At 41.0% G+C, this 25,517-nt stretch overlaps 1 protein-coding gene across 1 annotated transcript in view; it reads right to left on the bottom strand.

The window, feature by feature from the left end:
- INPP5A (inositol polyphosphate-5-phosphatase A) overlaps nucleotides 1–25,517 on the bottom strand; it is a 176,247-nt gene that overhangs the window by 76,211 nt on the left and 74,519 nt on the right. The window contains exons 5-6 of the mRNA XM_083866547.1: nucleotides 6,741–6,804; nucleotides 3,625–3,728 (exon numbers count right to left, since the gene is read on the bottom strand). Coding sequence (XP_083722673.1) covers nucleotides 3,625–3,728; nucleotides 6,741–6,804 — 168 coding nt within the window. The remainder of the gene's footprint in view (nucleotides 1–3,624; nucleotides 3,729–6,740; nucleotides 6,805–25,517) is intronic.

Genomic DNA, 25,517 nt, shown 5'->3' with positions numbered 1-25,517 from the left:
CCCATGCTCACCACAGCTCACTGTTCTCTAGACAGGAGATAGAGCTGTATTATGGCAACTTGCCATAAAAACAAGGTAGAATGTAGTTCCTACCTCAAAATTACTTCTTTTCTTCCATTAGATCAGTTGCTTCAGTAACTATTTGAAGTCAGCAGCTCCATAATGCTCCAGTTTGAGTCATTGCCAAAAAGCAACAAGTGGTGGACAGAACCAGGAAGGTTTGGGCCCTTTACCTGGCCCAGAGAGAAGCCAGCACAGGAGACCAGGGAGGAGCTTAAACTCACACTGGAAAAGGTCACACAGCTGAGGCTGAATAAAGAAGGAACAGCTGTGCCTCTGTACTGTAAAAGTAGCACTTGTTTCATTGTGCAACTGGTATGTACCCCAACCTGCAAACTACCTTCAGTTATTAATAACTTGAACACACTTAATTCCTTTAACTTCAGTAAATAATTCACTTCTCAATAACTTGTCTATTCAACATTAGGAATGCAGAAGTTAGCAGGCTTCAGGCCTCCTAATGCAGCATAGGAGCTAGAGCTCAACAGTTCTGATATGGAGAGTCATCCTCAGCCTTAGATACATACTGCAGCTGAACAACATGCCTTACCTATTTTTGGATCATGTATGTGCTTTAGTATTTCTAAATGAAGTATTTGGAACTCAGAAAGTTTTGGAAACAGAATGTAAAGAAGAGTTATAGCTTGGGAAGCAGGAAAGAGAAATTTGCTTTTTATTGCAGATTTCAAAGAAACAATCTTTATTTTACTTTAACAAATAGTCACTAGCTGCTACACCATCTGTAAGCCAGGATAAAACCAGGTGGAGATGACATAGGTCATCTTATGCTCTCAGAGAGTGATCTACATTTTAAAATAGGAAAAAAAAATTCCTACTTCATGTCCTAGAAAGGGGATACCACATCTTTCACCTTACATTATTAAGTCTCTTCTCAGATCCTCTGTTAATAGGATTCCTTTAGCCAGCAGATGGATTGTGAATACAGGCAGTTTCATCTACTAAAAGACAACATAAATCATAATTGAGAAAGGAGAGACCGCAGTAAGGTTATCACCATACAGCCTCCTCCATGAAAGGTTTGCATTAAAGCATTAGTGAAATTAATTCATCTTTCATAAGAGCTTTGAGCAGTATCTGTGATCTATGATAACAACCAATTTCTCACTATGAGAAAAAAAAATTACTCAGGCCTGATAGACTACACAAATCTGCTTTTTTTAAAATGGCCTAACATTATCTAGAGTGTTGCTCCCAGAGGCATCATTTGAGGTTTATGCCTTGCCAAGAGGACCCATAAATCAAGGCAGAAAGTTTTGTTAGTTTTATATGCAGTGGGCTGTAATTATTTTGAATTGCATTATGCCTCAATCACTGTAATTACTTTTAGATCATCCTTAAACAGCTGCAATAAAAAGAAATCAGTCTTAAACCATTTCTCACACAAAAAATTGCAGATGTGATATGAAAGGTCTGGCTAAAACACACAAGAGCATGTCAATCCCGTGTTGGGCAAATATGTTGCTCATGCCTTCTGCTGGGTAAAGCTGAATTTCCAAAATATACACTATTTTGTAGCCTTTTAATTACTATTGCTATTACTAATGTTTGTCTAGAGAGAAATCATGTGATAGCAAGATTAATTTTAGCTTTACATATAGAAACATGCATGTGAAAACTAAAACTATCTCCCTGCTGTTTTTTGCTGTTGCTGCGTCTGTGTGTTTGAGACATTTTTTGGTCTCCAGTTCCAAAGAGAAACAGCATAGTCTAAAAATCACTGCAATTATTTTCTGCCTTTTCAAGTCACATGAAAATATCCTGGGCTGGCACAGGGCAGGGTGCAGGCCAGGCGAACACACAAGGTACAGAGCTGCAGTAGGGATGCTGCTGTTATTCACATCTCTGCAGACCTGCAGAGCTCGTGCCTCTTTCCTCTCCTTCTGTGCAAAGCTCTGTAACAGCAGGGCTCCAGACTGTTCCATGGGTCTGCTGCAACAGCATTCCCAGAAACTGTGCTGGGGGCAGGAACAGAACTGAACTTACAAGGCACTTCGAGATTTATTCATTACTTAGTTGCATATATTTGCAGATTTTATCTTTTCATGTTTGCTCCTGCTCCAGGTAAACACTATCCCCGACAATCAAAACACAGAGGTTTCTGCTTAGAACAGTTGTTCAAGGCACTGGAACCAATGGGAGCAGTATGAGGGTGTCTCAGCCTCCCAAGGCTGCTCCTCGGGTTCCAGACCCCAGAGTCCCCATGGTCCTGCCCGAAAAGCAGCACAAAAGGGTGAACTGAGGAGGAACTGCTAATGAATGTGGGAACATCTGATCCCTGAGCACCATTCCTGCTCCACAAAACCGTGTGGGAAAGCCCCAATACTCAACCACTGCACAAGAGATTGTGAAGAACTGCTGATGCAAGAGGGGTAATAAACAATGCTGAACAAGTTACAGCTTTGCCACTCTCACCATGAAGCAATAGCAGTAAAATAAATGAAGGAGGACACCATCCTCCCTGAGCATCAGTGAGCCATGCACAGCCTGTCCTGGTGCTGAGGCACAGTGGCAGCACTCACTGTGCTGTGCAGAGCTCTTAGCACTGCCAGGCACCCACACTGCTATGGAAAAACAAACGCCTCAGGAACCGCCTCAGGTTCCCTCAAAATGATGGAACACTTAACTTCAAAGAAATATTTGACATGTTTACTCACAGGAAGTAAGTGCTTTGCAAAATTATGTCAAAGGCACTTTTACTTCCAGTACTGAGATATAAAAATAAATAATTTAGTATCAGAGTCAAAAAAAAGAACAACCTTCACCCTATCAATCCCATAACTATTTATGCAATGCTCTGCCAAGCACACAAGCACTATGTAAATATCTCTAAGTGTGTATGTTTACAAATTCTGAATTAATTTTAGGAGTTTATTTAGTTCTTCCTTTTATTAAAGTAGTGTGACATGCCTGTTTGTTCCACAAATGTTACAGGAGTTCAACAAATTTATTCACTTGGTTTGAGGAGAACATTAACCATTAAACACCCATGATTTAAATGTTCTTAAGAAATTAAAACTCAGAAAATTAAAGGAAACATCGAAGAAAATGCACTGCAGGTGCAGTGCAAGAAGCCCCTTAGCTCAGCTTGTGTCTCTGGTTTTGACAAAACCATCAATCTCAAACCCTGAGCACCCCCAGCTCTTCTAAGAACATGCACAAAAGGGAGTGTGAGGGCAGTCTTAGGGGACAGACGGTGTGTGTTTGAGTTAGATGTCCCCTACACCAGGGTGAGCTCCCTGCGCTGGCAGAATCCACCTGTGGCTGCAGAACCTGCCAGGAGCAGGGCTCCTGAGACAGCCCTGCCATGGCACACTGCCACATTGCCTGGGGTTTACATGCACAAATAAGTCTTTTCAGCACTGTCCTCCCCCTTCACAAGGATTTCAGTAAGCTTAAAACACGTATTACAGGTGCCAAGAAACCGACAGACAAAATTTCAAGATTCCATTCTGCCCTTATCACTGAGAGGAGCTGCTCAAGAGTAGCCAGAGGAAATCAGAATAAAACCTAGTATTTGGGAATGCTTCACAGTTCTGTACATACCTCAGGGAAATAATCCTGTGGAAACTTCTCTTTTTCCAGCATGGGTGTGCTTTCTAAAGTGTCAGAGTAGATTTCTTTCCCAGTAACCTTTTTATACTTCTTAGCTAGGAAGAGAGATAAACCAAAATTAATATACATAACTTCAACATTACTAACATCTTCTCACACTTACTGACAAAAGAGCTGGTAAATCAACAGGATCTTATAAAAAATGTGCAAGCACTGAAGGGTTCTAGGGGAAAACTAACACCCCTGTTTATATCAGACACCTTCAAGTTACACAGTGATGGTATTGTCATTTCTACTATCCAGAGCCCTATGAAGTGTTGGAGCTCTAATCGTGAGTCTGGTCTCTGTACACCCTTGCACCCAAATCCCACCTCAGTTGCTCTGAGACCCTGGAGCCGCCAGGCTCCTTCAGATCAACCCTTTCTGGCCATCAGCACATGAGGCATGGATTTCAATAGCTGGAATGGGGGTTGGACTTGTACAAGAGACTCAGTGGTGATGCACATCGCTTTCCAAAGTCTCTAATGAACAGTTTCATCATAGACAGAAACAACAGACTCCTGTGGATCTACTCAGCTCATGAATGAGAGGTTCTCCTTCTTGATCCACTTTATACTTGTTTTCTCACCTGATGAGAGCAGCGTACTGGTATATCTAAGGTGAGAACCTGACTCAGTTTAGCTCCTCTGACACGGGAGCTTGGACAGCTGATGTACAGCTGCCATTATGCTGGACCTACTCAACTGGATTTAGTTTCAACTGGGAATGTATAAGAGAAAAATTCCAAGTATTATCAAATCCTAAACTGATCAGTTTATCAGAGTGTTTGCTCAGTCATCCTGTAGGAGCCAGGCCTCAGAGTGGTTGGCACATAAAGAATGATACCTTTTATTTTCCTGAAGACATAATGCTGCATTACAGTGAACGCTTCCTCAGATATCCAGTAGGATCTGAACAGTATGATCATACTTGGACTTTTTCTCTTACACATTCCCAGTTGAAACTGAACTGAGTTGAGACTGCAGGAGAAAACTGTTCCTGTTTTAAAATGGAGATATGTCTTCCTGAGATTTGAAAAACAGCAACAATCTTTTTTTTCCTAGTCTGTATTCAGTCACATCCAACTGTGCAGGGAATTCTGAAAAGCAACAGTGATGTTCCAGGAATACTAAATTGCATATAAACATCTATTTTTTGCATGCTTTTGAGCAGAACCAGAATTTCATAATGATTTTTATGCAGAGAATGTTTGTATCCATTTGGATTTTTCTTCTGATTTAAGAGCTTAATACACTGTGAAAATGTCAATAGTCATGAGAGAAGAGGCAAGTTTTATATTTCCACTGAAAGATGGGAGCCTTTGGGGTCATATTTTTACAAACCCTATGCTGGGAGATGGATTCTGCTCTGCTACAAGAACAGCATGTGACTTACAACACCAATTTATCCATTTCCTTGGATTTTTATTAAGAGTTTTTTCCTTCTAAATGATGTTTGGACCAAACCCATCTTTATGAACATGGTTCACATTCCAGTTGGCTCTAATAAAGTTTTGCCAAGCAAAACAAAGCAGTGACCATTTAAAACATTTCTTTTCTGGAACAAGCATCTGTTTATTGTTTCTCTATGAACTGTTTTCCTTTATACTTTTTTTCTTCCATCTTCTCACTTTTTAAAAATTCTTATGCTTTCTTTTAAAAACTGTACAGTAGCAAATAAGCTACCCAACAAAGGACTAATAAATCCAGAAAGCTCCTCTTTTTTCTAAAGCAGCTGTCAGTTTCCTGCCAGGTATTGCTGGAGCAGGACATCTCCCATCTGTGACCCTTGGGAGGGACCTTCAGGTGGAGTTTGGGGTGAAACTGCTCCTCCAGTGCTGATGGGATGGAGCGGAGGGCTCAGGTGTGCTGAGACAGTTCCCATATCATTGGCACACAAAGCCATTAGCAGGATAGAATGAATAAACAGCCACACAGAGGACAGCAAACTATCCCCCCAGAGCCAGGGACCACCTGGAAGCCCCCCAGCTTCCCCCAGTGTCCCCAGCATGTGCACACTTAATTTCTGGGCACCTGCAGAACTGCTTTTGTCAGGGACAAAGCCCAGTTATGACCTCTCAGGAGTGCCAACTCCACTGTGGACTGTTCCTATATGGTTTGTCAGAAATAAAATCACTCTGTCTGTGATATTACAGCAAAAATGTTCCTTTAGCACTGAAACCAGAGATAACAGGATGACTTATGTTGGCTAAGTCTTGAATTGTACATATACAGAACTACTGTTCAAATATTTCAGGGCAGGAAGACCCTGTACCCTCAATTACATGAGCGGAGAGAATCTGTCTGCTGAGAACAAAAATAATTAATCTATATAATTATGACAATTAGTTCAGTCCATAGTCACTACCATTTCAACAGTGCCTCACATTAATGGGATGCTAGATGTACTACTAATATGACTCAGCTCAGTAAGCTAAATGAAGCTCAGGATATTTTTGTATTAAATATATACAGTTCTTAACTGAAATACCATAAATTTTATATAATCTTTTTTATATTCACCTTGGGAAGCATTCAATAATTTTCTATTATATTTCTAATATTTAATGTATATAGCCTAGCATTACTCTCAAACTTGTGAGACACAGCAAGACCTCCAACCCAAAGGATCACTGTGGGTTAAAACAGGGCCACCCTCCTACTGACCTGCTCTGCTCCCGAGTAATTTAAGCCATAAATCTACCTCAGCTGCTTTGCAAAATGACCATCACTGCTGGACAGTTAAGGTCTTGGTCCTGTATCTGATCTACATGGAAGAACCTTGTGGCCATTCAGAGTTGTTCTGCAATCCTCAAGGATCACTACGGACCTAAAGGTGCATGGGAATGATTAATGCTCTGGCTTGCAGCCTGCGGCTGGTCCATTGACTTCTTCTAAAAGGTCTATAAAAGGCAAGAAAAGCAACACCTGTCACCAAGGGACCCTCCTGCATTTTACAGGAGTCTGCATAACATGGAAACGCTGCCAGGTACCACCAGAAAAGAGAATGGAAAAGCTTTTATGTATAATGCCAGTTGACCATTAAAAACAATTAATTCCTTTGCTTACCTTTAAAATCAAACTGGTAGATGTTTTTTAAAGATTCATGAAGAAAGTAAAAACTTCCGAGAGCCTGTAAAAAAAAACCAAACAAACAATAAAATATGAAATTATAAAAATATATACTTTGGCTAACAAGACCTGAAAGAGCATCAGGTTTTCCAATTAGAAAATAATCCAAACTCAAGAAATTAAATACTAACAAATAAAATTACTGATGTTTACATTTTCTAAGATCTATAAAAATATTAATTTCTTTTGTTGCTTCTCTGAAATATCATCAAGTCATTACAAAGATGATCTCTAACAGCTGACTGACCATGGTAAGGGCACTCCCAGGTGTATATTTAAACACCAAACAGATGGATGTGATCAGTGACACAGACAGATGCCTTTCTGAGCCCCAAAACAGACCTTCCATTTTGTTATAAAAAGCTGACAATTTCTTCTTCACTTTCAAAGCAAAACCAAAGTTTTTAGAGCATGTGGTACAGGAAACAAGGGCTATTTTGAAGTTTTCTAACTTGCACCTAAAGCCTCTCCAGAAGAGGCTCCACAACCTCCCAACACAGCATGATGTGGTTTTTCCCTACTCTGAAACTTACAGTTTCTCAACAGGGACAGCTCCCCTTTGCCTTCCTGAATCCCTTCTCCTGTCACCCTTCAGGACTGCCCACCCATGGGGCTCACAGTCCCTCCCTGACTCCATTTGTGCCACAGTGACATGCACAGGCACCATGAGCTTGCTGCTTGCTTTGTCTTCTCCACACACATGTCATTTACTGCTTTTCCCCAGTTAATGAGAAGAAAGTTACATATTAGAAGAGAGCAAATGAAAATCAAGTAAGAAAGAACAAAAATAGGGCAAATAGATTTTATGGTGGAATATTTAAAAAGAAAAAAAAATTTAAAGGAGAACTTGATGAGCTTTTAGATACATCTGATGCTGAGAAAAAAAACAGCCTGTTACTGGATAAACTCTTACTAAGAAGAATAAAAGAAGCAATACATTAACCAAAAAGGATGATTTAGTTTCATTGTGTCTTTTCCTCTCCAACAACAAAGCCCCTCCCAGCACAGCAGTGCTTGGTTCGGTGACTGCTGCATTATTTATGAGAGGCTGCACATCCAGAGATTAGACATTTGCTGATTTGTCAAAGGCACAAACACGAGGTCCTGCCCATCTCCTTGACATATTAGTCCATCCAACAGAAAACACTGCCACGTGTTTAATTGATGAGTACATGTCCCTGCGACCCAGGCAGATTCCTTCCAGCCTTTGGGTTTCTTTTTTATAACATGGAGGAGGCAAACAAGGAACTGCAGGAGACACCCCTGTGAAGGACTCAAGGTTAAGTGTGCTGCAACAAGGACACATTGCCAGGAGAAAATAAATCCTGGTACAAGACAAAAACACTGCCACCAAATGATATTCCCATCTGGCCCATCTCTTTCTTCAATGTGTAAGGCAAAATCTGACATGTATAAAGGTAATGTTTTGCTATATAATAATAATCTTTAAGAACTCAATATAAGGATACAGCTTTTTTTCTTACATGGCCTTCAGAAGAAAAATTAAGGAGCCTTGGCAAGCATCTGGAAAGTATCATCCCAAATGCCTCAAGTCTGAAAAATTCAAAAGCTGGAATGGGAAATCCTACGCTATGTCAGCCTAGCACATGGCAATCCAGCCTACCTGTAACATCTAAGTGATGTTTTAAAGTGAGCTCTTTCTTTTTCCCCATAATGCTGCACAGCAGAATCATGCTGTGAAGGGACCTTTGAGGTTTCCAGTCCAATCCCTGTCCCACGCAGGGCTGCTCAGGACATTGTCCAGGAGACTCAGATCTCTCCTGAGGTGGAGCCTGCCTTCCCTTCTGAGCTACTGCTGCTATGTCTGACCACCTTGTTGGTAAACTTTTCCCTTCATTCTCATTGGAATACCCCATGCCTCAGCTGAGATGGAGATCTATGGTTTAATAAAAAAAAGTATTTGGAAATAGTGACTGATCCAAATCAGGTACAAATAATGTTAAAAACAGGTGACCATTTAAATCTAGGTGACAGAATTGTGAACTCCAAAGCTTCTCTATGTAGAATATCAACAAGTAAACAAACAAACAAAAAACCCCAGATGCTCTAAACCCCATTTTACTTAGGGTGTCATAACTCTATTAAAAACGCTACCATATGCCATTCATACTTAAGCTACAGCTTCATTTCTGAGTGTCACAATTTGCTCATTGCTTGGCTTTGTACAGTTTTAATCTCATTTTTAAAAACTAATTTTTAAGACTTACGCAGCAGAAATTCGATTTGATAGTCTACACTTGTGGCACTGAGTATCAACCACTTGTGCACAATGAATCTGTGACAGTGACAAAGTAACTCTGTCAAGTTTCAGGAGCTGATACCACTAACATTCAGACTGGCTCGGACTGTGCAATTCCAAACACCCCACTAAAAAGAATCAAAACTATAATGGAATGGAAATTACAGCTATCGTTATCTTCCGCATTATTATAGACTTAATCAGGCTTAGGTACATAAATGTAAACTCGTAAAAATGATGGAGTGCACTTATAATTCCCTGCCCTAACACAATGAAATATATTTAAAAAGCCTTCCAGGGCCTACTGCCTAGGCCCTTTTGTTGAGGCGATTATGTTAATTCAATTTATTTGTCATAAAATGCCAGTTTAACGATAAAGTTAAATAAGATTAATTTAAAGTCTAAGAGCTTTGCTTTATTTTCTTATTTATAAGTTCAGTATCCTTTGGAAAAAGCAGTACTGGTGCATACAGCAGCAATAGCAGAACATACAATATCTAAGTGATACAACACAGGAACACATTACAGATTATAAACCACCCAAACATCTTAACTTTTAAATATCTCAAACAAAAGGAAAGAAAGCTATTATTTGTTCCATTTGAAAGGTTGCCGAGATGGATAACTTCTGCTGTTAGCACAAATTCCACACCACCTGTAAATAGGTGCTGCTACTCAAAGGGAAGCTCAGCGGTCATGTTGCACACTGTCCCTCCCTCAGTTACAGAGACATCGGTGGCTGCACCACAGCAGGGCCAGGAATATTGCAGTGTATTGCAGCCCTCTCCACGACAGCCTTTCTAGGGCAGAAACCTGGGAAATAACACTGAGGGCCACTGGGGCTGACCTCACCACACATCAGGGACGATGCAGCTGTGCCCTCTGGACAGTGCTGCAATCACCTCTGAGCAGGGCAGTCTGTGGCCTCTCATCTCCAGCACCCAGAGCACCCTCATTTCAGAGGTCACCTGTCACCTGAAAAGAGCACTGCTGTCCCAAGCAATGCCCAGAGGATGGCACACGCTCTGCTGCACTAGATGTCTCACCGGAGAGAGGTGCAGGCAGCAGCCACAGGCTTCTCTACTTGATTTTCCAAGCAGTCACCAACACAGATCAGTGGTGAATTCTATTTCAGTAGCTTTAGGGCAGAGAGATGAATGGATAGTTCACAGTTAAGCTCAGATCACAAAATTCCCAACTCATCAGGACAACCTGGCACCCCCTGGCTCTGTAACTGTATCAAGGTCATTGTACTCAGCACCACCAGAAGCTTCTATTCCATCCCAACCTGTTGGTCTCAGGGATACAGGAACAACACATGTTATTCCCAGGTGAATTGGGAGGGAATTGTTCCCTGGGAGGGTGGGCAGCCCCTGGCACAGGGTGCCCAGAGCAGCTGTGGCTGCCCCTGGATCCCTGGCAGTGCCCAAGGCCAGGTTGGACACTGGGGCTTGGAGCAGCCTGGGACAGTGGGAGGTGTCCCTGCCATGGCAGGGTGGCACTGGGTGGGATTTAAGGTCCCTTCCAATCCAAATGATGGTTCTATGAATCCTTGATTTATATTTACTAATAAAGTCAGGAGCTGAATAGACAGAAGGGACTTCATCAGAGTCTGAGGTGCCCAGTTATGCCCAGAAGTACATGGACACTTCACAGCAACACCCGTGGCCATGAGGAAATACCACACAGTCACTGCCAGTAACTCGATGCCAAAACAGAGAGGTGGCACAGTCATGAACAGTACTCATTTGTAGCCTGGTCAAGTTCATAAGAAACACACAAGATGGTAGAACAGATTCTTCTGCTGTCCTCCTGTTCACTATAACCAACAGCTTGGTTTTAACACCCCTGAAATCAGTCAGGCCAGCACCCAAGATCCTGTAGGTAGAGCAGGGAAAACTTCCTTTGTAAACTCCCAGGACCTGTTTCGATATCATGGTCACTAACTGCAGAGTACACAGGCAAACACATCCAGGCTTTTGTGGGAATGGCCCTTATGGAAATGCTCAGGAGCTCAGGGAAAGGCCAGGCATTTTATCTCTGTTAACAAAATGCTTTTTCCGGACTGATAGAAGTACCTGACTATTCCTACCACATCTGCGTGTGCACCTGGGCTGCAGCCATAGACACAGAGAGAAATGTTCTAAGGGGAGCACATTCATTAGAAGAGCTTCACAGCTCCCCAGAAATGTATTATGGAGAAAAAAACTAGACATCTTCTCCCTGTTAGCAGATTGAAGTTGAACATTCCCTGCATTTAATTAAGTTCCAGAATGATACTCGTTAAGGTATTAGAGATTTCTGTCATTATTCCATATAGAAAGACTCGTCTGGGGAAACTAGTGTTGATGGCAAGAGAAAGTATTGGTTCTGATGGATTAGACATCTAGCATTATTAAAAGCACTACTCCTTTCATTATACAGAAATTTGCCACAAAAGTTTGAAGATTTTAATAGCTATAGGGTTTTTTTAACAGTTAATTGGCATAATTTCTTTTTAAAGTCCACTATTTCATCTGTGGAGATTTAATGCAAAAAGGAAATAGATGAATAAAAGTTTAATTACTGTACAGAGTAAACATTTACTGCATTACCTCACTAAATGTGACAGTTAATATATAAAGATTGCTTTAAATATATTTAAAATAAATTGCCAATGATGACACAGAAACTGTAATTCATGTAGTCATAAAATCCATAATTAGCTTTAATGAATATTTAAAGTCAAAGTTCAGCCCAACTTTTTCAATGTTTAACCTCCTATATCAATATAGTTCAAGGAATTCATTTATCATGGAACATGACAATGTCTGAATACGAATTAGCGCGAGCACTGCTGACAGGAAGCCCTTATCTCCTACCAGCCTTTTTGGCTCTGCTGAATGTCAACAGTGAGTTTGGCACGCCTGACTCTATTGATTGCCCGCCTGCTTTGCTACCAACAATTAAAAAAGTATTTCACATGTTTATAAACCCGAACATCAAGAGCAGGCATTAGTTTCCCATTAGCGAGATGGAGTCTGTGAGTGGCCGCCTCTCTCTCAAGGCCAGCCCAGCACTGGTGGCTGCTGCCACCCCAGGAAGGCTGGCAGCAATGTCACACTGGAGCTGCCATGGGCACTGCACAGAGACTCCCAGCCTGGGCTCATTTATGGCACAGTGACGTTCAGGAGACTTCAGAGAGAAAAACCTGAAATGGGGGAAGGCGGGGGCCTGGACCACACAATGGCTGGCTGTGCCAGGGGCTGCCAGGCTGTGGGTGCCCTCCTGCCCCAGGCCAGGCCCTGCTCCCAGGGACTGGGGGGTACCCGAGCGTGGCCTCGGCCATGGGGCACCTGGTCTGCAGGGTACCCTGACGTGGGTACAGCCGCAGCAAAACAGGGCCGATATTCTGCTGGGAAACAAGCCATGGCTATCTGGGATTTTTGTGGCGGTTTGGAAACCCATTGTGAAAACACCTGCCCTTAGTTTGCCATAAGATGTCAGTTTTGATACAACTGCCACTTTCCCAAAAACAAAAGAAGGGCGGGCTGCAGTACAGGGTGGATCCAACACACCTGAACAGTGAATGACGAAGTACTGACACACATGAGGGATGGTAGAGTTTTTGCCTGTGGTTCTGTGCACACTCAATCCACTACAGCCAAATTAACACCAACCGTCTAATACCCATTCAAGGTTAAAAAAAACAGGCGGGGTACACTGATCAAGTCATTATAAAATACTCTATCACTTCTTATTTGCAAACAAATTAGGTGCCCAGCAATTTATCATTTCCTGAATTAGACTTATCAGCTAAAGCACATACAATTAAAGTGCCATTGAGACTGCCTGAACAGCCCTGCTCCACCTGAAGCGCAGACTGATGGAGCCCAATCCGACCATTCCAAACAATTACACCCCGCTCCTGCAGCTCTGCACTGCAAACACAGCTATCAGCTTCATTTCAACAGAATTTGAATAATTGCATCTTTAATAAACTGTCAGAGTGAGTGGGCTCCAAATACTCACTGACAATTTTAAAAAACTCTCTTGAAACAGACCTTTGTCTCTATTAAAAACACCTGTTCAGCTACATCTGATATTTTCATTAAATCAAATGGAACTGTCCACTCAGAAGGAGTAAAACCAGTGGCAGAACTGGCACTGCAGATTCTCTTACTCCATAAAACCTAAGACAATATTATGCATCATAATCTAAACATACAGTGCTCATAAATATATAATACATGTTTTATTTGTAATAGCCATGTTGTGAAGAAGCCACCTACACCTGTATCTCAGCAGTGTCTCCATGCCAGCTTACCAGTTAAGTCAATTTTGTTTGAGTACTAGAGACTTCTGGAAGTAGCAGATGCAGCTAGTGGGGATAAAAAAGGGCGTCCAGCTCTAGGAGTCCCTAAATCCTGGGAATTTCTTGATTATAATTGTATTAGATCCATACCTCCAAATATCCCTCTGCATTTGTAAAATAATTTCCACACACTGGTTTTGTCTTTAGAAGTTCTTCTGCCTTAAAATATTCTAATTTATTTGTAATAAACTTTCATGGATCTGTCCAATTTTTGTAATTTATTTCATGGATCTGTCAATTTTTCAGACTGACTCTTCCAGCTGTACAGCTGCACGAGGCTGGGAAGTTCCACCTGGGACTGGTCTGTGCCAGTGAATCACCTCACACTGCTCATGTTCCCAGCTTCTGTGAGCTGTCAGAACTTTCACTGTGGTTTCCAGACACCCCTGACTCATTTTAATGTCACAATCTTTGCTGTGCAATTGTCATTGAGCATCAGCAGACATACCTCAAACATCTAGCACTGCTTCCTCACTCTTCCTCTTCTTCAGAGCAGCCCTTTCAAGTGTGAGACCAGTTGTTACTGGTTACCAATTGTCCTCCCTGTCAACAGGGATAATCACTACAAATTTACCACTTAAAAAAACCCAAATAGTTTTTTAAAAATCTAACTTTTTTGGTTTTGTTTTTGTAATAGTCAGATTAAATGCAATTGAGGAAACAACTAATCCGTAAGTGTTCATACATAGCTTTATATCTTGTACTGTTTATTTCTAGTCTCTTTCACAAGATTTTTGGTACATTCAGATTGGTTTATCCGTTTAGGTTTCATTCAGGATTGAGACTTGTCTACATGACAGACTGGAATAACTATTTTAAAAATTCTAAGATATCTAAATCCCAAGTAATTTAAATTCTTAATCAAGAGACTAGCATAAAAAAGAACTTGCTTGCAGGCCGAGTCATTATAGATATCTCAGAGAAGTCTCTGCTAACAGCAACCAGCACGGTACATTTTCTGGAACAAAAACAAAGCCCCAGAAGCTTTCATTTTTCTATTCTGAAGACTAACAGAAAAATGAGGGAACTTCAGCTAACACACTCCACCTCTATCACCTTCCCTTAATAACTTTATTACAGCAAATGAAAAGTCACATTCAATTTAAAAACATTATTTGGGAACAGTTAATTTAAGAAGATAAAGATTAACAAACAAAACCTCTGAGCTTTATATAAACGTATCCAGTGAGTAAATGAATAACCTATATGTAACCTAATGCATGAACAAAGAATATTTAATGCCACTTTTGACACTGACATATTTCACAAAAAGATTTCATATTTTAATTACAAATTCAATTAAAAAAAAATCAGACGGAGGTTCATTTTCTGAAAACCGAGATTAGTGACAGACCAAGGAACCAGCCCAAGCTAAAGGAAGTGTATGTGTGCTGAGCACTTATAAAAAACACTACTTATCAATATTCCTGAACGCAAAGTAGAGCCTTCACAAAGTCATTAATCACGTTGTTATTTAATATTTCTATTACTCAAGCACTCTGGAGGCCCCAATCAGGATAAGAGGCACCCAGCTTGGCTCCGCACCAGTGCAGGAAGGAGGCTGCTGGAATTCAGGATTCAGAGCTGCAGCCCAGGGCCCTGCTCTGCATTCGGCCCCAGCCACTTGAGGGGAAGGGCTGAGTGTGCTCAGAGAGCCAAAACGTCTGCTGAGGATGCCCCGAGGGCTTCAGAGCCACCCTGCCACACTCAGAGCATTCACCAACTTCTCAGGATGGAAAGGGACAGAAAAAAAGGTCTAATTTCTAACTGTGACCACAGCAGAGGATAAGCATAAGTTTCCCTCAAAAGATACCCAGGTAAATGCTCATGGTTATTTCAGTGTTGAACCTTATGGAGAACCAAAAATATTCCCCAGGAAGTTAAAAATTCTTGACAAGCTCAAAAAATTATCCAAAGATCCAGATTTATCATGTGGATAGTGGCAACACTTCTTGAATTTCAAGAAACAGAGCTGAATCTCAAGTTGCAGAAGGTAACGTGCAAGTGCAGAATATTATTTTTCAACTGCATTGTACAGGCTGTTTCACATTTATTTTTGCAGCCAGGGCTGCTGGCAGTAGAGCAGCATCAGGAAAGGATCAGTAAAAGCCCATCCTGCTGTGCACAGGACAGTGCTGCCACTGCCAGCTCTGAGACCCCCCCAGTGTCACACGGGATGGAAATACTGATGGATGTTCAATGCTTTACCAGTTCTCTTCTAGTAAAAAAAAGGCACTTTATCTTGAGGGAAACTGGTAAGATCTGTGACTCCTACTACACTGAGTTGATGCTAAATAATTTTAATTTTGAAAACTTTAAATCAATACAGTATTTCATTGATATGTTCTTACATAATACACTCAAGATGACAAAGTCAATTTGATGAGGAGGCATTAATGCCCATTTAATTTAGCATTATACAGGTCATCTACAAATAGGAAAGTACCATGTGGTAAAAGGTTGTATTTAGCGTGTCACAGTCACTGGTGGTTGTTTTGTTTCTCAGAGAACCTTTGTAGCTGCCTCAAAATAAGAGATGATTGATTTACAAAGTACCAAATTTCAAATTTCATATTCTAGGACTAAACATCAAATAATTGGACAAAGCTGTCCCCTTGTCTGACCCATCACAATCAAGCCCCTTTCAAGGTTGACTGCCTGCATAAGAAATATGTGCATAATTTCATTTTGTCTCCTGTCCAACATCCAATGTTAGAAGTTAATTAAATTGCTTGTCCATTGTATTCATCCACTTACAAAGTTAATGATATTCTGTTCTTGAATTAAAGAGAATTTTATAAAGCCTGCACTATGGAACCTGGCATGCTGTACACCGAGGAGCTGAACCCTGTCATGGTTCCTGATTGCAGCTCTCCTAATTAGGAAACAAAATGAATGTTTCTGTGTCTGCCAATGCAGAGGACAAGTCATTCCAATAGCGAAGGTAAATGCTCTGTACAATAGCAACTTAATAATATCCCATGTTTGACTATAATAAATTCTGCAGGATTAATAAACCTGTTAAATTTTTAAATTAACATAACAAAGATGAACTGCAGAAGAACAAGACAACCTCAAAAGACAGTCACAGGTCTGAGGCACGAAACAGCTTCCTGCAAGGGCATCAACCCTGAGGACACTGAAATCATCTTTTCTCCTTCTTGCACAGATGAAGAAGGGAAACACAATGCTATGGCACTCTGCTGGAGAAGCTGTGATTATTAATAATTTCAGTTGTACCCCTCTGGTGTCTTCGGCTTAGCTACACTGACCTGGTACTTCTCCAACACAGAAGGACAGCCACACAGCCAGAAGTGTGACACAGCTGCAAATCCAGTGCCTACAACAGCAAGCTTGCTGCCCAGGAATGCTGCTGGTGTCAGCACCAGCCAAAGCCAGAATCCAGCACAAAGCCTACATGCCATGTGAGAAAAAATAACCACAAGGTCACTCTTTTTATCTACTCTACTCTACTCTACTCTACTCTACTCTACTCTACTCTACTCTACTCTACTCTACTCTACTCTACTCTATTTTGTACATATTCAGAACAAAGGTGCCTTCCAAGGCTGATCTCCTTGGTGACCCAGTCTCTGTCACCTCAGTCCTTGCTCTGAGCAACCTGAGCCAGCCTGCCTGTGGCAGGGGGTAGGAACTGGCTGGTCCCTTCCAGCCCAGACTGTTCTGGGATTCTGTGATTCCGCCTGGCGCTGCCCAGGTGACAGTGCTGGAGTGCCCAACAGCAGCACAGGGGGACACAGCCACGCCAGCGGCACAGGGCTGGCTCTGCTCCTGGGCTGAGCCTGAGCCGGGTCTGGCTCTGCGGGCCGGGGGACACAGCCATGCCCGAGGACAGCAGCACCAGGGGCCTGACACGCACAGGACAAACTTGGAGCCCCTGAACACAGAGCATGTCGGCGGGAATGCCTCGTAACCCCTTTGGAACACCCTCCCCACACCTGTGCTCTCAGCCCTCTGTGCATTAGTCTGAAACCTCTGAAAACACTACCAAACCAAGTGCCTTGTATCACCATCATTACATACTGAAAAACAAACACAGTGAGAATTGCTCATATTTGAAAGCAATCTCTACTGACTTTTTCCAATTTAGTACAAAATATTTTACAGTAACAACCAGAAAGTTTCTCTCCCAGCTTTTGCTTTAATTTGATGTTGTTTATACAGAGACTTAGTGTTAAACCTTGTAGGTGTCACTGAACTGACTGAGCAAACAAAACTGACCCAGTGCAGTGACTGCACTGCCATGCTCTGGATGCTGCCAGTTCAGCCAAAGATGCAGATGATATGCTTTCTAAAATTATTATTATTGCTAACAAGGAGCCAAACCTGGTATCTCCTAATAGGCTTCACTTCACTGAAATGAAGAGCAATGTGATTTATGTGATTATATATTTTAAGCCTTTGTGCCCTTTGCACCAGTTACTGCACTGATTCCATAAAGGAATAGCGATATAAACCAAAGCAGCAAGAGTAGAACAATCCAAGCTTACTCTGTCACAGTTCAGTAAAAATACTGAAAACTGAGTTACGAAGAATCTTAAAAAAAATTCAGTGCATGCAAACTAAAAATAAAAGCGTAAATGAAAACATGTGCAGCATGTATGGTTTAGCAAGCGTAAGAAAACATCAGGATTACTGACAAGAAACTAATTTTCCTGGAATTATATAGAATAACTGGATTATGAAGAATAATTGAATGCATGCTCCCATTTTGCATTTCTTCATGTACACTTCAGAGCAATATTTTATTGTAATTAACTTTAAATTATGCTCAGCATTTTCTTCAAGTGGTTGCATTTCCAAAATAAAGCTACATGGACCAATCCCAAAGATGTATTTCAACTAATGTAACTTCTGTGAACTGAAACTCATTAAATGGTATTGGCAAATCAATAAGGACATAAAGATGTAAAGCCTTTCTTCAGGAAATAAACCAGATTATACTCTTCTAATCTAAATACTCAGTTAAGTCTATTGACAATTAAATCACTTGGAAAACCTGCCTTGTTATTAAAGTCTCTTCAGAATGTTCATGCTAGTTGGAGTATGTACATATATAAGACATATTATTTATATTTCTACCTTTCAGAACTTTTCAATTTCAATTAAAATCCTGTAATTTTTATTGGGAATCACATTACATGCATGATAGAGATAAGTTAATTAAAGGACAATCAATTCTAAGAGATGGCCAACAATGAACCTAACCAGTTTACAAATTACCTACTGCCACTCAACCAGAGCATACAATGTCTGTGGATAATTACAAAAAAGCTTTAATTGATTTTTAAAATTTCAATAATACCATACAATTTGTACATTCATAACTACTTTGCTTGGGAAATTCAGCATTAGAGGAACTGCTGAGACCACCGCTGCAAATTCCTGGATGGTGCAGAGCCTGGATTTAAAGCTCAAAACAAAGCTGACATCCTGTGGACCCCTAACCAGCTATGCCTGCATCTCAACTTGAACACATACCCAGTTTATGTGGTATAATGCTTTAAGATAGTAATATTTTAAAGGAACTCATTCTTGACTAATTACTATTAGAAGGCATTTAGCACACTCACTTGAAGTTTGTTACAGACAGGCAGGTTCCACTGCTCTGATGGCAGACAAGAACATTATTCGCTGAAAATTCTGGCAATCCAACCGAATTGCTAAAAAACAAACAACAAACTGTCACTCTCTGACTCACCTCTAATATAGCAAACAGGACTCCTTAATGCTCTTTTGCCTCAAAATCCTACAAAGTCTGAATGACAGGTTTGCTATGACCTGTTTCCACTGCCTCCTCGTCTCACTGTGGGGAGGTCCAACAAGTCCCAGAGCACCAGCTGTGAGAAGCAGGGACAAGCAAAGGCTGAGCCCCCAGCAAAGGCATATTTTCACTGTGGAAATCCCAAAAAACTGACATCATGCTAGGAAAAGGAACTCCAGTGATTCTGCAGCTGCAGGTAAGACACTTGTTGTGTGCAGGGAACTCATTTTGTGAGGTGGCTCCTGTAGCACAGACATCACATGAACAGTGAGCAGAAAGCAAATGCTGGCTCACTCTTCCTGATCATCTTGTCCTGCTGAGAGCCTGGAGATGAACAGGGCACTAGGATGGAAGTGCCCATATCTGCCAGCTGCCCAGGCATACCGGCTCAGATTTAGCCTGAAGCAGAAATCCAGATTTGTGGTAGGGGAACTTGGAAGGATGCCACCACCCTCCCTGCAGAAGCTCATTTCACAAACAAAACATCATTAACAATTTAGGAAGAACCTGCTAGAAATATATTTGCCATATTTTGCTTGGAAATGTAATTCATCATTTCCATTAATGCTTTACCTTTGGAAGTCTCAGATGAACTTCAGCTGTTGAACTGCCACAAGGGAATTCAAGATGTTGAACTAGAAAAAATACAACTGTGCCCAAGGGCTTTACCAGCTTCAGGTGGGAGCCTAGCTTACAAAGGCAGTATTTCGATGTGTATTCCTGACTTCTAAAAAAATAATTCAAAAATAAATACAAAACAAAACCATAGTCTATAGAGCTTATTTGAAAAGTGAGTTACGATTACTCCATTTACTAGTCCTGTCACCACTGCCTTGCTCAAACCCTGTTTTTGGCCTTGCTAGCATCACCGTATTACCATTGTTTTCTAGCTTTCAACTAAAAAACACTAAAGAAAATATATTTTAAGCATTTCAGGAACAGCAGAGCATTTTAACATACTTTGTGAAGCTGATCCATCCATAATGAAAAATCCACTGTACAAATAAAGCTCATGGCTCTGTAATGTGCTTCTTGATCACACAGAAGTTGATAAAAGGGAGCTTTGGTGATGCAGGCTGGAAGCCTCCAAACTTGAAGCTGAGGCCTGACTTTACTAGAGTTTCCAAGGGCATTAAGTGCAGATCTGCTCCTGCTCAGGATGATGCCAGTGTTCCTGAGGGAACCCACAGTGACGGCGCTGAGCGGGGGACCGCGGGCTCGGGGATGGCTTTGCCAGCCAGGAGCCAGCCTGGAACTACAGCTGAGCTCAAAGCCACCCTGTGCTGCTGCACTACCAGGATTACAGTGCTTTTACATTCAATTTGAGCACAATTGGATGGAAACAAATTTCTACTTTTTTCTTACAGAAAATAGATGAATTAAAAAGCCAAAAAAAAAAAAGGGCTCTTCTGAAGGAGTGCAAGGCATCAGTCAGTTTTGCTGTTAGCACACCCACAAGAAGGGCTTTTTGTCCTACAGGCTCACACCTGGATTACCAAGCAGCCACCATCTGAAAGGAATGTTTCAGTAATAGTGGAAGTGAGAAAGAAAACCTCCATATAAATATAAGTAATAACTTGAATTTTATTTTAAAATTGAGAAGATAAAAATAGTCTATATAAATCAAACAAGTTGTCTCTTCATGTCACTTTTATGATAGACATTAATCTTAGTTTCTAGACAGAACTGCTGTCTGATGTAACCACGCTTATTGACTTAATGGGAAGAAATTTATATTAGTCTAAGAAGCTGTGATGAATGCAGTCTTAAAGTTCAACGACTCAAACACTTAGTAACCTCAAACATTGACCCAGATAGACAGAAACTTAAATCTTAATCCCTGGAGCATAAGTTTATGCTTCATTCACATTTTGTTGTCAAGGCATTTGGAATCTTCATGTGTTTTTACATCTCCTAATGCCCATATACGTGTGCACACACTGTACATGCAGTGCACACCATTTCCACACACAGAGGGGCCAGCCACTCCTGGGGTCAGCTCTGTGTCCCACTGGCCTCTGCCCAGCTCAGGACATGCAGCTTCTCCCAGCACAGGCACCATGGCACGGGGCTTACCCAGGTCTGGGCAGCAACTGGCCCTAGCCTCAAACACTTGCATTTCTTCTGGATTTGGGACTAGGATCTGATAAACAGCCTTCATGCCTAAATGTGTTAAAATACATGTGTTCAATGAAAAGAAACACTCCTTAATCTGAGATCAGATAATATCACTGCAGCAAAAGCTGTTTAGCTGCTGGGATGTCGGCAATTTAATGCAGCCAACAGTTTATGGATCACAAATGTGATTTATCACACAACTGAAAACCTGTAATACTGACTCTTGCAAAGAACAAGGCTCAGGCATTTGCGTGATTTGGTTTGGTTTAGAAAATAAGACAAAAAGTCAAACAAACCATTAATGTCTTATGGTTCACACATTCAAAACTGGAAATCCCTGATGTGAAATAATACCTAAAATATCTGAAAGATCTAAACATGTGTGAGCACCAGATGCTTGATTTGTCACAGGAACTGTAGTGAAAACACCCAATTCTACCCCCCCACTGTCTGAACTTAGAAGATAGTATTTAAGTAACTTATAAAATACATTTTTATAGCAATACCCATTCCATACATCAGGAAAGATTCCCAGCTGGATGTATCCTGAAACTACTGGAGTTAACAAAATACACCCAAGACAATCTACATGGGACCTTCGTGAGAAGATGGTGCATGGAAATATGAATGTTCCAAATCAGAAAGAACAAGGTAACCTAGTTTAATCTGATTATTCTGAGGTTGAGGCAACATATTAATCAAGTGGACAAAACAATTCTGTTAATGACATTCAAAAGGTACAGTACAATAATCAATCATTTACTATATTGCAAATGATAAAACAAGCATCCAGAAGGGTTATGCTAATTACATGTTTCAAGTCAAATGAACCCATTCCATGCTTTGTCTTGTTTAGACAAATAGAGCATTCCTGCCATTTAATTGTATTTCAGATGTCTATACCAGTGTCTGCAGTGATACATTAGCCTGCAAAGGACTGGAGATGGACTCTTCCCTCTAGGACAGGAGCACCGCCTCCGCTGACCCGCCCGGCCCAGCCACGCACTCCAGCAGTGGCATGGGACACATGGACACTGGGACACATGGACATGTGGACACATGGACACACGGACATGAGGACACACAGACATGTGGACACAGGGACACTGAGACGCACAGGGACACACACAGGGACACATGGACATGTGAACACACAGACGTGGACACAGACATTTGGACACATGGACATGTGGACACGTGGACGTGCAGACACAAAAACACATGGACATGCAGACACACAGATACTTGGACATGCAGACACACAGACACGCAGACACACGGATACTTGGACATGCAGACACACAGACACGCAGACACACGGATGCTTGGACACATGGATACTTGGACATGTGGACATAGACATGCAGACACACAGACACACGGCAGGTGGGGAGCTCTGGCCAGGCACCCCGGAGGGAGCAAGCGCCTGGCTGCTGGAGCTGGTGCAGCTCTGTGCCTGCACATCCTCCTCCACCTTGGCCACAGCTGCCCCTTCTTTCCAATTTCCTTTGCTCGCACTCAGCAGCACAGCACAGCCTTCCTCACCTGCAGTGCAGGACTCAGCAGTTCAGTCTTCAAGGAGAACAGGAACATTTTTAAGCAAAAACTACTAAACCTATAAAATCAGCCAAACCCACAGAGAACTGAGAGCAAGGAAGTATGTTCCTTAGTCTGTAATTTAAAAAAAACCCAAACCCCAAGATCTTCCCCCAAATCCCAATTATTAAAACATCCTTTTGGATTAAAAAAAAATAGGTAAACACAAATTTCCTTAGTTTTCAAAAGGAAGGTTTTTTTAAAAAAACCAAGCACAAATCATTGCTATGTTTCAGAATACTAACCCCACGCCTTTTTCTGTCTAGCAACAGATTACGGTTTTATTCAAAGTATTTTCAAGTGAAAGCAAAAAAAAAAGTAAGCCATAAGAAAATTCAATTTTCCACATTGCTTTATGTTCCTCACTTTTAGGGACCAATCCCTTGGTTACATGCAAGAGAAATGAACTTCTAAGGAAGCTACACTAACACGTCCACAGATGCTATTGACATTGATGGGCTTCCTCAGGAATTTACATATTTACCAGATAAATAAAAAAAAATTAATGCCTGGAGTCAATGGGGGTGATCTGGCTCTCCTGTTCTCTTAAGAAATAAAAATATCCATTTTCAGTAGGAAGACACTTGATTTTGAATTGTGATGACTGCAAGTACCCTGACTCATCTGGTATCCGGTGTAGTTATGGCTTCCCCTGATAAAAATAAAATGAAGGCATAAGGAAAACTAGCCTACTCGCTCAGGACAGGGAAAAAAAACCAACTTTGCTGTTATGTATAAAAACACAAAATCGATTTTGTGAAATTTAGTATCCACATTTAATTTTGAATTTTTAAACTGTAAATTATCAAAATAGCAATACTTGTTTCCTAGCATCATTTCAATAAATTATTAGACAAATCCAAATCCTAAAATGAAATTTTTAGCCTTAAAATGTTCCATATATATCCATCTGCCTGATCCTTTAAAGCATGCTCCCTACCAGAGGTGGCATTTTTAGGCTGGAGGTTTTACAAGGATTAGTCATCACTTTTGCTATTACACGCTGTATAATCATCCATGTAAACTCATGTCAGTTTGTCTTAAATTAACTTTAATTGAGGTTTGCCAAAGAAGAAAATCAGACTGTAACTAAATGAGGTCAAGGACTTTGAGGACCTCATCGAGTCCCACAATACCTGGATCTCTTTATGAAGTCTGTCTGCTCATCATGAGTCACGCAAATGGGTGCAAGTATGGATGGCAGATTAAATAACTCTGTTTAATATTAGTCAGAAATAAGAAACAATAACTAATATTTGTAAAAAGTTACACCTGAAATATTCCACTCTGTCTTATGTTAAATGTACTTAGCAGAAAGGTCAGAGCTCCTGAATTTGCTAGATAAATAAATGTTGGTGAGGTGGATGAATCACTGGAGAATTGGTGCATGGCAGCGAATGAATAACCTGCAAATGCTTCCCAAACCCCATTATTTCCCTTTTTCCAGTAGGCCAAAGATTCATGTCCCTGCATGCCGCCAGTTCATTACGGAGAAATATCATTCCTCTCCTGGCACTCTCTGGGCGGCCTCTCAGCCCCACGAGGACCCTTTAATGTTTAATTCCCCATCATCTGCTCCAGTGAACAGCTTAATCTCTGCTTGTATGATCAATACTATATCAGTGTAAATTAAAATGACAATTTTAAAGTAATTAAGCCTGTTAATGCTCGATTCAAATGTCATTATTTGCACAAGGGATTGAGGAGAAATTACATCGTGTCCAGGGTGACAGGAAAATGTTTGAGCCTTCTCAATCCTGTTGCCGCTGTGCCACTGGAGGCTTTAGCAAAGCAGATTAACTTCTAGCTCCCACTGCCAGGATACCTATCCAATTTCAAAAGAGGATAACACAATTTGATAAATTTAATTCCAGCTACAAACTCAATTATTGTGATAATGGATGAAAACTGGGAGGAGACACTAAACAAGACTCACATAAAAAATACACTTAACTTCAGAATGAGATACAACAGTAATTGTTTTATTTGATTTGCTCTATCCCTTTTGAAAACCCTTTAAATAATTGTGATTGTTAGAAGAATGGCCAGCATTTATTAAATAGCATGAGCTCTAAGATCAAAGTGGCTGCAGTTTAAAGGATTTTGGTCACAATGGAAATGTTTGCTATCCTTCGTTGTACAGCTACATTTATTAGACAAGTAAAATTACATCATTACAGTATTGGATCTCATAAATAGATCTATAAAACTCAACTACACTCAGATGAAATCTCAGCCCATTCTACGTGCTGGCCTTTCCAGACCCTACCTTGACAGCATGTAGTCATTTATTATTTCAAAGGAAGATTTTTAATAGCAGAAAACCCGAAACTTTATGAGACAGCCATAGGAGTGGGTTTGGATTTCAGGCCTGACCAGTGGAAAGTGCAGTCCAAGCTATTGTTACCTGAGCTCATCTTTAACCTTGGGATACAGAAATCCACAGCAGTTTAGGCAAAGAACTGGACAGAGCCATCAGCATTTTATATTTTGAAGCAGAGAGCAAACGTGAAACACTGAATGCCATGGTTTTAACTCATTGGTAAGAAAAAGTCAAAAACCTCTAATGCAAAGGAAGTTTCAACAGCATCATAGTCCTAC

This window comes from Zosterops lateralis, assembly GCF_965231275.1.
Source record: "Zosterops lateralis genome assembly, chromosome: 8".
Lineage (NCBI taxonomy): Eukaryota > Metazoa > Chordata > Aves > Passeriformes > Zosteropidae > Zosterops > Zosterops lateralis.
The sequence above is the reverse complement of the archived record's forward strand: the minus strand, read 5'-3'. Positions and strand labels throughout refer to the sequence as shown.